At 42.3% G+C, this 12,615-nt stretch overlaps 1 protein-coding gene across 4 annotated transcripts in view; it reads left to right on the top strand.

Moving 5' to 3' along the window:
• loxl3b (lysyl oxidase-like 3b) overlaps positions 1–12,615 on the top strand; it is a 31,280-nt gene that overhangs the window by 12,084 nt on the left and 6,581 nt on the right. For 2 of the 4 annotated variants that reach the window (XM_054796259.1, XM_054796260.1), the window contains 6 exons: positions 2,590–2,658; positions 6,114–6,170; positions 7,321–7,528; positions 9,180–9,360; positions 9,924–10,078; positions 11,246–11,416. In XM_054796259.1, the coding sequence (XP_054652234.1) occupies positions 2,590–2,658; positions 6,114–6,170; positions 7,321–7,528; positions 9,180–9,360; positions 9,924–10,078; positions 11,246–11,416 (841 nt within the window). The remainder of the gene's footprint in view (positions 1–2,589; positions 2,659–6,113; positions 6,171–7,320; positions 7,529–9,179; positions 9,361–9,923; positions 10,079–11,245; positions 11,417–12,615) is intronic. The other 2 variants (XM_054796261.1, XM_054796262.1) reach the window with 2 other exon arrangements.

The following is a 12,615-nucleotide window of genomic DNA, read 5'->3' as shown; positions in this document are numbered from 1 at the left end:
AGGACGAAAAACACAATATGTCTCAGTCTGGTGGATTTTTTTACTGCCAGAGTGGAACCAGCAAGGGTTTCATTCTTTCTGAGTCAGTCATTCTGGCTTCCCAGACTGCATTTGAACAGATGTGCTTTGACACGGAACCCCGATGAGGATGTTTGTCTTTGCTGCTCACATTCCAGCCAAGGAGCTGGGAAAGGAACGCTTTTTATTCATGCAGACGTCTCGCAGTAGCGCGAGGAGAATTGTGTGCGTTTTCTCTCAGGTGTGTGTGAAGGGAAAGGTCCCGGTCCAAAGGTTTGGATGGACAGCAATCCTCCAGGCTTTGAGTGCTTGGAATAATGTGTATCCTGTTCACGCCGAGTTTGGTCGCAAGAAGCTTCTGGGGTGCAGAGCTCAGTGATCTGTTATGTTTGGCTATTTGTTAGTGAACAGGATGATGCAAAAATAGTTGAGAACATTTCAAATGATGTATCCCTTAATTTGTCCGTAAATAATGAATAATCTTATTGGCCACATGTTAAAGCACCAGTTAGGAACATTTGTTTGTGTGATTATCAGAAAGCTATCTAGGTTCTGATGTATTATGTGATCCTTTCAGTGATTCCCACAGGAGTGCCATTTATCTGTGGCGTTGGGGTGCGTTTGCAGGGGGGAGATGACGTCCCCATCTAATTTGTATAATTGGTCATGACTCGACCTGTCACGATAATCGATAAATGGATTAATCGAACGATAAATTGACATGTGCATACAGTATATGCCTTTTCCTCGTCTCGCTGTACCACACAGGCTGGATAGAAGAATTCTCTCTGCATGTGTCTGTGTGCATTGGTTCTACAGTGGAATGAACAGAGAGAGTGAACCTCCTGTCAGCTATTCAGCCTCTTTGTCCCAGTAAGTGGAGGCGGGGACTACACAGTGAGTGGATACACAGCAGTTAGCAAGAACACTAATGTGAATGAAGGCACAAAAGCGATAAGTTTCTCAGCCGAATGCAACAGTTCCAGTGTGGATGTGCAGCAGAGCTTTCGTCCCGACAGTCAACGCTTACTGAGCCGTTTGTTCGGGGGAGTAAATATGAAACGAAACATCACAAAATGGTGTGGGCTCACAGTTGCAAAAGAAATGCAACCTTTCAATACGGTTGAAAAGCCAACATTTCGGGAAATGTTAGAAATGTTTGCGTGGGAGAACGTAAATGCACGCGTCACAAACACCTATTTCTGAACTGTATAACCGAGTGAAAGAAGAGAGTGTTGAAGGACAATCAGCAACATTGCATTTTACGCCGCCACTCAGCTGTGGTCCAGCTCAAATATGACCCCCCACATTAGTTTAACAATACACAATGTGTGTGTGTGTGTGTGTGTGTGTGTGTGTGTGTGTGTGTGTGTGTGTGTGTGTGTGTGTGTGTGTGTGTGTGTGTAGGTTTTATTGGAGTGGTTTGCTGTACTGTTTTTGTAAATGGCTGCTAAGTACATGTTTAGAGCTCACATAGTTGTTGGTTATTGTTCTGCACTATTCCTTGGTAGTGTCTTGTCTGCTGTTATCCACCTATTGCGTTGTTGCTGTGTGATGTTTTAGCTCTTTTATGACACCATGAGTAGAATTGCTATGTGAAGTGGTGACTTCCCGCGATTTCAGTGGGGTTGAGAAGTTCATTATGAGCTGTGTTGTTACTCTGCAACTTCCAGAGGTATTCTCTACTTTAGTACTATCTAGTGGTTCAAATATGACATGACAATTATTGAAAAAATTGCCTAAAAGCCGATATTATCAATTTTCGACCATAATTTATAGCACAATTATCGACCAGAAAAAATTGTTATGGTGACAGACCTAGTCATGACACAAAACAAGGCCAGAGTGTTTGTGTGCGGAGGGGTAAAACCGAGGTTTTTGGTTTGTGTCATGAGAAATATGTGACATTATATGATGTTTTTAAACATTATTTAAGAACAGAACATGGAGTTTTGACTTATGGCTGTTGCTTTTATTTCGTGCTGCGATATATACACGTGTGTGTGTGTGTTGTAACACGCACAGATGATTTTAAAAAAACATTCAAGATGTGTTCTGGGCTCCATGTAAGTGTGCGCTTCTTTTAAAGATAATGTACACGTCATTGTACATCCAAAATCTCACTATATTGACGAACAGAGGCATTGGAGTGGACGACCAAGTCAGTTGTGGTATGTGCGTATGAGGTGAACCAGAGTTACGATGCCATCTACTGTTGTAGAGTTCGTTTCATGTAGAGTTGTAATGGCACACACACACAACTACACACAGTCCCATTATAATGTGTTTGTGAGTGAGCATGGACAGGTAGCGACAATAAAAAAAAAAGTGTGTCGACATTTTGACATCAGGTAAAGTCATACTTTTATGAGGAAAGGAGGAAATGAAGCGTCGGCCCAAGAAGGCGAGCACAGTGCTGATTGTGAAATGTTTGGAATATCTGTGTCATGATGTTTGACCTCCACGTACGCTGCCGACTTGTGGAATGTCAGCATCGCCATTCCCCCCACACTGTAAGAAACGTACGCTGGAAGAAATGTGTGTATGTGACGGACTGTGTCGCTGTTGCAGACGTCTGAGAAAGCGCGCTGCTGCCGAGAGGGTCTCCAGGTCAAAGGTTAATGTGTTGGCAGGTGCCAGGTATACTCCCGCCGGCGGGGGAGGGTTCCTTCTTAGAGTAGATATTAACCATTTAGCATGCTTGTCACTTGGATTGATTATCACAGCAGAACCGAACCTCTTGATTGACTTGTGTGGACTTTTTTTCCGTGGAACCTCCAAAGTGGAACCTCCAAAGTTGAACATGGTGGAACGTGGGTCGGGTGGCCATGGTCAAACTGTGGTCATCTGTGGTACAAACTTTAGTAAGCGTACAGACAACATTTTAAGTCATATTCTTCACTGTCACACAAGTGTCCAAATCAGTGAATAGCTTCCATTTCCTGTTACAGGGTAATTATCACACCTTTCCTATTTGGTTTGCTGTCAAAACACAAAACAAGCTAAAAAAAAAAAAAAAACACACATTTTTGGTCAAACTCCACTTTTTTACACTTTAGAGGTTCCACTGTAGTAATTATTTTGATATGGAATGTTCTCAGGGCATTGAAAAGATTGCAACTAGACTGTTCAGGTTGTCCTAGAAGAAAATTCGCCTCTCAATCAAGCAGGCTTCATCAGTTCATGTTCAAAGACTAGCTAAGATTGCTCGAGTCTGAAGGGATGTAAAGTACTTATCCTCTGAGGCCTAGGTTCCCAAAGTGGGGTACAGGTACCCACAGGGGTACACCAACTAATTGAAAATAATTGGCGCCTAACACTCACAATTACGAGTGTCCCTGAACGCTTAACAGCGCAAGGAGTACGGAGCAGAGAGGAGACAGAGCATGAAGTTGTTCACTGCTCTGTCTCCATCCCATTAACAAATACCTGTAAGTCAGTTTGGTGGTTATTTTGTGCATTAAGGGTGTCATCATTGACGGCATCAATTATGTTCAATATTTCCAGTTAATTAAGATAAAAAGGTTTATGTTTTTTAAGTGTGCAGGAGTAGGGGGTACATGGCTTCAGGTCAAATGTCACAATTGCGAGCGTAAAAAGTCACTTCTCTGTGGTTTCACTCTTTTGGGATGCAAAACAACAGTCATTAAGATACAGTGGGAGTGGGTACTCCCTCCTGGGTCCCCGCCCCCAGACAACGACAGTCATTTTGGTGGAATCAAATTAGCAAATTAGCATTATTATAACGATGGCCATGGACGCACCTGGAACCAAAGGTGGCTGTGTCGTGTGTTTTTTGTTCGAAGCTAAATGATTGAATGTTTTGAGGAAGGGATGAAAGGACAGCCTTGTATGTGGGGGGGGAGATGGCGTCGTACACCTCCCCCTCGATTCAGAGATGGCTTCTCAACCGTGATGTAGATGGGCTCCCTCACTCCTCTTTCAGACCATCTGTCTTCTCTGTCCAGAATACGTACATTTTTGTCCTCAGGCTAGAGCTGTCCTATCTAGTCTCTCAGCATGAACCGATGAAGCCTGCTCACATGAGAAGCAAAACGTCTTCTAAGACAACCTGAACAGTCCAGTTGCAATCGATTCAACGCCTTGAGAACACAGAGACCTAAGTGATGTTCACGACTACTATGGAAGCTGTGAGTGGCGTGTGTCAGATTAGAATTAAAAAGCATTTTGGGATGCTGGTCGTCAGTTTTTTGCATGCTTTCTTTTTTGTGGAGTTCTTCAACGACAAATGTGTCACTTGTCAACAAACAACTTGGTAGAATTTGCCAAATAATTCATAGCTCAGGTTAGTGTAAGGCAGGGGTGTCCAAACTATTTCCAGCGAGGGCCACATACTGAAAAACTGAAATGATTCAAAGGGCCACTTTTTTATTTTGTAAAGCAACACACATGTAGATAGGCTAAGAAGTTATACACAGTTATACACAAAAAACTGCATCTATCGATGAAAATGTGTATCATTAGTATGAACTGAAGTCTGTGCTCTTTTGTTGCTGTTGTTTTTTGGGGAGTGGGTTCCAAATATTTCAACTTTCTTTTTAAATAATCTTTGTAAATCATCATATTTTTTTAAAAAAAGTTTCTTATAATATTACAAGCTTTAAAAAATACTAATTATTTTTTTTTTATATCTCAACCCTATGCTACTAAAGTCTTTTTTGTTATTTATCCTCATAATATTGCAATTTTATTCTTCTAAAATTGTGACTTTTTTCTCGCAAGAATCCGACTTTTTTTTGTAATTTTTTTACTTTATTCTCGTAAAATTACAGCTATTTTTTCCATTTCTGCTGTTGGTCGTTTTTTTTCTTTTCTTCTTGTACAAGTTCTTCTGGTAATGATGACTTTATTCCCATAATAATCTGACTTTATTCTCCTAACCTTATAACATTCCCAATGTAATTTCCCATAAATTACAACTTTATTTTGTTTTGCTTGTTTCTCATAATATTACTTAATTTTTTCTTTAATATGTCAACTTTATTCTACTAAAATGACATTATTTATCCTCATAATATTACAACGTTATTTTTACGACTTTTTTTCTTAATATTTTGACTTTATCCTTGTAAAATTACTGCTCATTTTTCCGTTTTTGCTGGGTTTTTTTGTTTAAATGTAGTTTTGTTGTTAAATTATATTTTTGCAACGTGCTGCGGGCCAATAAAGTAGCTGCAGGCCGCAAATGGCCTCCGGGCTGCACTTTGGACACCTTTGGTGTAAGGGATCTGTCCTGAAAGCTTGACACTGGAGTCAATTTTGTTTAATTTAGAGCTGTAATTGCGCAAGCATGCCCTTCGTACACCAAACAAAAGCCAACTAAAGCCCACACGAGCAAGCCCTTTAGCGACTAAGGCAAGGAAAAACTCCCTAAAGAAGATAGATTTTAGAAGGTCAGATGTTTGGTGAGACTATGATCAATCTATGATCAATCTATGATCATTTTTAACAGCAATGACATGAGGACACTGAAAGGAACATTATTACATAACACGATTCATTCATATGATTAAAGTGCAAATTCTACACAAGTGTGTATTCTAGTGCTCCTGACAGTGTTGAAGAACCCACTGGAGGTCTACACGTAGATTCTCGTGTTCAAAAGTCACTTTTTGGTCAACAAAGGCCATGAAAGAAAAAACAGCAATTTGAGCTAACAGTGCATGGCCACAAAACTGGTTAACGGTAAGTGTTTTATGGTCACATCGTTGTTTTTATTTCATGGCATTTGTACAAACCTGTCTGATAAACTTTGTCAATCAACATGTTAACATTAACACTTGCACAAGGATAATTAATAGTTAGTCAGCATGTTTTTAAGAAGGTTGTGTCACTTTTAAACAAATGTGTGTGTCCGTAGCATGAATAATTACGCAATTTGTCACATGGCATTAGCTGCACAAGCTGCACTATGTAATCCGTGTCAAAACAAGTGTACATACATCGCTACATTAGTTGAAAGTGACACTTTTCCTTTCCCTTTTGTGCACTGTTAAATCTGTGTCATACTCACTTTGACTGTGAACTTCTTTCGTTGAGCTACGTGTGCAGACTAACCCGTGTTTACCTTGCAGGCAGACAGCCAAAGCTAAAGCTAATGCTAAGTCTAAACAGAGCAGCCCAGGCCAAAGGTAATGTGCGGGTAACCTTGTAGCGGGTAAATTGAAGAAGCAGGGTTGGACAATCTCTGAATTGTAAAATATTAGCATTACAGTGCTAAAATATGCTAAAGTAGGCTAGCACCTACCTATTCTTAGCATAGACATAAGAGCTTCTGATATTTCTTTGGTGGTACAGTGTTCCCTCGTTTATTGCGGAGGATAGGTTCCCAAAATAGCCCGCAATAAGTGAAATCCCTGAACTAGCCCACTTTTTTTTTTTTTTTACAATTATATATATCTTTTACGTCTGTAAAACCCCTCACCATGCACTTTATACACTTTTCTCAGACTGGCATTAACATTTTCTCACATTTCTCTCTTGTTTAAACACTATCAAAAAAGTTCAAACCTTTGTTTGTATTTTAATGATCAACCTACAAGAAATTATGAAGTGACTCATGCGTGTTTCACTCCTCTGGCCGCGCTTCTCCGTCCTGGCACCGCTCCGCTGGAGCGTTTTTGTATCCTTGTTAAAACATATTGTTGCTGTCGTCGTATTTTCCCCGTCCTCCTCCACCTCCAACCGAAGATTCATTTATTCCGTAATGGCGCCCTACAGCCGCGTCACGTCTACCTTCCTTCTGCATGTCCAGAAGTCCAACTTTTTGTGCGATGGTTAGTATCTTCCTCTGCCTTTTGGTTGCAGAACGTTTTGGCGACATTGTGGGTTTTGTAGTGGATAAAACGTGCAAACATGCAGAGTTCAGGGTCTCTGCAAGCTGTTTGCTAGCGATCAGACAACAGGAAAAACACGGCAGTTTGGCACGAGGGAGATTGATTGACAGCCAATCAGGACACAGAAGACAATGGGCGGGTTCTACCCTAGCCAATCAGGACGCAAAACACAATGCGCATTCATACGCTGTTAAAAAAGCACTAAAATTGCACCCAAAAAAAGCCGCGAAACAGCGAGTCCACGAAAGGTGAACCGCGATGGAGCGAGGGAACGCTGTATTGTCTTTCTTTTTTTTCATACCTCACTTAAGTTTGATAACATTTTATCCACATCCAATGGTTTGTGTTTTTTGTTTTTAGTTACATGTGACTGTTCTATCTAGGTAACACTATTCTTCATTGGAAGTGTATCAACGCACAAATGCTGTACTTTTATCTCCTGCAGGTTGTTCTTGGAGCGTCAGAAGAACGTCTTCCACGTGCACTCCGTGGCCTGCAGCGGCACAGAGGTGCACCTGGCAGCCTGCCCCCTGGAGTTCAACAGGCCAAACAGCACGTCATCCTGCGAAGGCGGCTCGCCTGCCGTCGTCAGCTGCATGCCGGGTCCGCTCTTCATGCAGAACAGCGGCTTGAAGAAGAAGCCCAAAACATCGGTAGAGTCCGCAGCTCGTTGATTTTGGCCAAAAAGCATTCTTATAGGACAGTAAACGTCCATTTTTATATGGCATTGCACAGTTCCCTGTCATATTTAAAGGTACTCTTTGTCACACACTGCGAAGAAAAATTCAAATTTGTGTTTTTTTTTTCACTTTTCTTTTTTTCCTGTAAAAATAGGTCTATATTTTTCCTGCAGAAAACATTTCATTCACCCTAAGTCGGTAATTTATAAATACATGATCATACAGGTCAAATGCACCGCTTTTAAAAAAGCCCTTCTTACGGTTATGTATTTATGCTTCACTGATCATGTTTTTTTCATCAAGCGTAGAGATTTCGCACTTTGTTCGGCATAGTAGCTGTGAGCCATAAAAGTGAAACGTACATGTAACTCCTACACCATGTGTTCATGAATCATCTTACGTTATCATCATTAGTGGTGACACCAATACATTTTATGCTTTAAAATGTGTTTGATGAGTGTGTGAGTCATATTGATGAGAGACGGGGGAAGATTCCAGAGCCGAATGTAGTTAAGCACAACAGTCACTCTTATTGTAAATGTTGATTTGAAATCAGGGCAGAACATCAACGTCAAGCCAATGAGGACGGTTTTGAGGGGAGGGGGAGGGAGCTGTGCATCAAAAGACATTTTTACAAGCATCTCAGTTAGTCACAGATTTAACTTAAGCAGGGATCTACTGTATATTAAATATAAAACGTATGTCTCTTTTTGTGTTTGGTCTGTACTAGCACTCATGCAAGGTGAAACGATTTTAAGTTTTGCTTATTGTTTGTTGTTTTATGCCTTTTTGGACACAAGCGAAAAAGATATGCTTCAAAATAAGATAACATAAAAGAATATCGTAATAAGGGGTGTCACAAGGTCTCGCGAGATTAAAACGTGACAAGATTTCTCGTTCAGAAAAAAAATTCACACAATAAATGAAAATGAACTCGATAGTGTTGCCAGCTTCAATACGTTGCCATGTGCATGTGTGTCTGTTTTCCTTGTCTTGTTGAGTGTTCACTCTGTGCATTGCTTTCAGCGCGTTTGTTCCATAGAACAACGGCTTGAATGGAATGAGCTCTTTTGTCATACAGTCTCTTTGTCTCGGTGGGTGGAGGTGGGGCCGCTAGCATACACACAGAGTGCAGAAGAGTGTAACGTAGTAGAAATTAAATGAGTAGATTGCAATATGTTGTCATATGTTTTTTCATTGTACTTTTCTTAAAAGTTGTTTTCACAGACCCAACCTCGTGTATTGAGTGTCTGGTGACACCCCAGTAATATAAAAATGCTAATAGACATAGTCTGAAAAAAAGAATAAGCCCCGCCCTCTGTAATGCATGAGTAGCTTGCTGCTGCCTCTTGAGGACAGAAGTGGTATTACAAGGCAAGATGTCAGGATGTAGTTTGTTGGAAGCTACAATAATTGTCAAATTGTCAATAATTAACAAATTATGCGCCAAAATCTGCTGCTTTTTTGTTTATATAATGAAAGTAATGCACTTAAGTAACCTGTATTCTATATTTAAATGTCATTTTAGAATAGTAATGTTTGGTTAAATCTGGTATTTATGAGTCAGGTAACCTAAAATAAGACACCCGCACCCTGACAACCCATGTGTTTGTATGTCCATCAGAGCAACGTGAGGCTGAAGGGGGGTGCAAGGCTGGGCGAGGGTCGTGTGGAGGTGCTGAAAGGCAACGAGTGGGGTACGGTGTGCGACGACCGCTGGAGCCTGCAGTCGGCCAGCGTGGTGTGCAGGGAGCTGGGCTTTGGCAGCGCCAAGGAGGCCATGACGGGGGCACGCATGGGTCAAGGTGGGCTACAAACGAAACAAAACACGCACACCGACCCCAACATTAGCGTGACAAAGCATTTGCTGACTTTGGGAGGCATCATTTTTCTATTGGTGTCTCCTCGGGAGTTTTTCTAGCTGAGTAAAGGAATGAAATTGGAACTTTGTCTATGCTCTCATTTGACCTCAAGGTGTCTGAGATTCTAGCATGGAGCAAACAAACGTTCTTTTGAGAGAAAATCTGGCTGGAGTATCTGCTGTGGTGTGTGTGTGTGTGTGTGTGTGTGTGTGTAGGTGTGTGTGTGTGTGTGTGTGGGGACATAATTATTTGTACCACACAGGAAGTTTGCGCCTCACTAAATCTCACGTGGACACCACACCACACCACAGACACCTGGCCACATCCGTCCCAGGAATATTCCTAAATGTCAGTGTACACTTGAAGGAATTTCTTCACAGAATCTTGCACAACTTAATCAAGTATTCTGATTCGTATAGAAATGCCATGGCTATAAATGTGTTTGTTTGCCAAGCATCCATAATTCACCTTTCTATAAAGAGCTCCTTCTGCGTCTGTGTCTGCAGGAATGGGTCCCATCTACATGAACGAGGTGAAGTGTGTGGGCAACGAGAGGTCCATCTGGAGCTGCCCTTTCAAGAATATCACGTCGGAGGACTGTCAGCACACGGAGGACGCTGCCGTGCGCTGCAATATTCCCTACATGGGCCTGGAGAACTCGGTCAGACATGTCTTTTTGTAGTGCGCTATTGTGTCAAAGAAACTTGCAGGAGGTCCTCAGTTTACATACAAGTTCCGTTCCTATGACGGCGATGCAAGTCGAGTTTTAGTGTAAGTCGGAGCTTATACCTAAATGAACACCTAAATCACTCATACTGAACACAGAACGCATGAAGGACATCTAAAATACAGCAAAAATATTATATGCATGAATTAAATGAAAGAGAAATCAAAAAGAGAGCTACTCTTTACCCCCTGTGGTTGTCTTGCACACTGGAAGGGGCGTTGCAAGGGAGGGAGAGACAGGCTTATTGGGAGGGGGAAGTCTCAAGACCACTGCACTGCTTAATTATCGCTGTCCATTTTATAGGAGCAGATCCCTTCACATGTTCAAAGATACCATCTTTATCCTTCATGATAGTCACGACAATCGAACGGCTTAGACCAAGCTTGGGGCCAATGTTGTTCTGCATTTGTACACTTTCTGAGCATTTCCCGGTCTAATTACACTTCACTTTCACTTTCTTTGATGCGATGCAATCAGAAGTGTTTGCCTCACGATTGGGAGACATGAAGAAGAACTAAAAAGAACAAAAGTGACCTTGTCCTTCCTTCCTTGTAATGACATGCGACTCTGTTTTCTTCCACCTACGTATTCCTCCGCCATACGCACTTAATTAGCTCTATCTTTTTGTACACCATTAATTTATGGGAATGCGTCATAACTACCAAACGTTGTAAAACGAGGATCGCCTGTAGTTTTAAGATGTTGCAGCTCTGATGACTGACTGTACAGGAAAATGTGTTTTTTCTTTTTAAACTAATGCTTGAAGATGTCACATGTAAAACAACACTAATATGCTGAGACATGTGACATCTTCAATAATGTCTACTAACTACAAGCAACAATGGCAACCATGTAAGCAGCCATATTTGTTGTTGACATAGAGGAGTATAGCTTGTTTAGTTGTACTTGTTCTTGACACCAGTGATTAGCTTGCATGGGATATTTCTGGTAGTACATTAAGTATGTAACCAGACAATATGTATCCATGTAGTGTGCTTGCAACTACTCACAAAGGCAGCAAGTAGTGTGATACGAATACTACAGTTTTTATCCCACCTTGCCTTTGTGTGAGGCTATGCTCTAACCCCCACCCACACACAGATCCGCCTCACAGGGGGTCGCACCCGCTACGAGGGCCGCGTGGAGGTGCTTGGCAAGGACGCCAATGGCACCGAAGGCTGGGGGCTGATCTGTGGAGAGAGCTGGACCACCAAGGAGGCCATAGTGGCCTGCAGGCAACTGGGTCTGGGCTACGCTAACCAGGGCGTGCAAGTAGGTCATTAACACTTAGCATCATTAACAAGGCCAGCTTTCAGCCAAAGCTTGAAAGTGCTGACCTATGCAACAACATATAGTATACTGTCATGTTCACACTCAAACATAAACCACAAACTAAACCACACGGACAACAACCTTATAACTCAAGTAGCATTTTAGCTAGCAAGTTTAGCAACGTAAATCAATAAAACTGCATGTATTTTCCCCGGATGAGGCTCAAATCAGACAAATCAGGTCTGCCAGGAAGTTTCAAGGCCTGGATTTACCAGCATTCGATCTTGTCCAGGATCCTGTGGCTTCTGCTGGTGTACACAGTACCCATAACAACAGTCTAGGCCAAGGAGAGAACCATCAGCAGCTACCTGTGTAGATGGCTCGGTCTATCACGCAGCATGAGCAACTCCGCCCTGTATGCCACCAGAAACCTGCCAGTCGGCGGCCTTGCCGAAGACTTCATGGTGAACACAGAAAGTGGTGCATCACAGGGAATCCAGAGATACAAATGTGGCTTTGGCTGGCTTCCAGGTGTGAACGAGCAGGAAATGGGGGGCAGACAGCTTCCTAGCGCCCAGGAAGGCAAAGAACGACAACTACTTGTGCAGGAGGAAGTACAAGCCGGCAGGAATAGGGCAACAGGGAGCATGGACTAAATGGCAGAATGTTCTGCAGCATAAGATCACTTGGTCTATCTGGAAAGCAGACTTCCATCAAATGTCAGATTTTTAGTCCAGGCTGTTTATTACCAACTCCAACCAACTTCCACGTCAGGGGCAAAACCGATGCACCATCCTGTCGGCAGTGTCCAGGATGGGAATCCTTGAAAGACCTCTTTAGCAGCTATCTGAAAACCCTTGGAGACGGGTGCTATCGCTGGCACCATGACCAGATGCTCCAGGCGGTTGCTGACAACATAGCCACTGCGATCAACACCATCAAGGCCCACCACAAGCCAAAGACCATCATGCGCCACAGAGCCGGAGAGAAGCCCAACATACAACAAGGGGCAAAGTGGTTGTGTGTTACCTCTGCCATTGCCAAGTGGATCTTGGCAAATAGCTGAAATTCCCAGCCAGGATAACATCAACACGGCTTTGACCAGATATAATCCTTTTGTCAGATTCCACCAAGCAGTTGATTATTCTAAAAATCTAAGTGCCCTGGGAAGAGCGGATGGCCGAGGGCAGTAAGGATTT

This window comes from Dunckerocampus dactyliophorus, chromosome 13 (genome assembly GCF_027744805.1).
Source record: "Dunckerocampus dactyliophorus isolate RoL2022-P2 chromosome 13, RoL_Ddac_1.1, whole genome shotgun sequence".
Lineage (NCBI taxonomy): Eukaryota > Metazoa > Chordata > Actinopteri > Syngnathiformes > Syngnathidae > Dunckerocampus > Dunckerocampus dactyliophorus.
The sequence above is the reverse complement of the archived record's forward strand: the minus strand, read 5'-3'. Positions and strand labels throughout refer to the sequence as shown.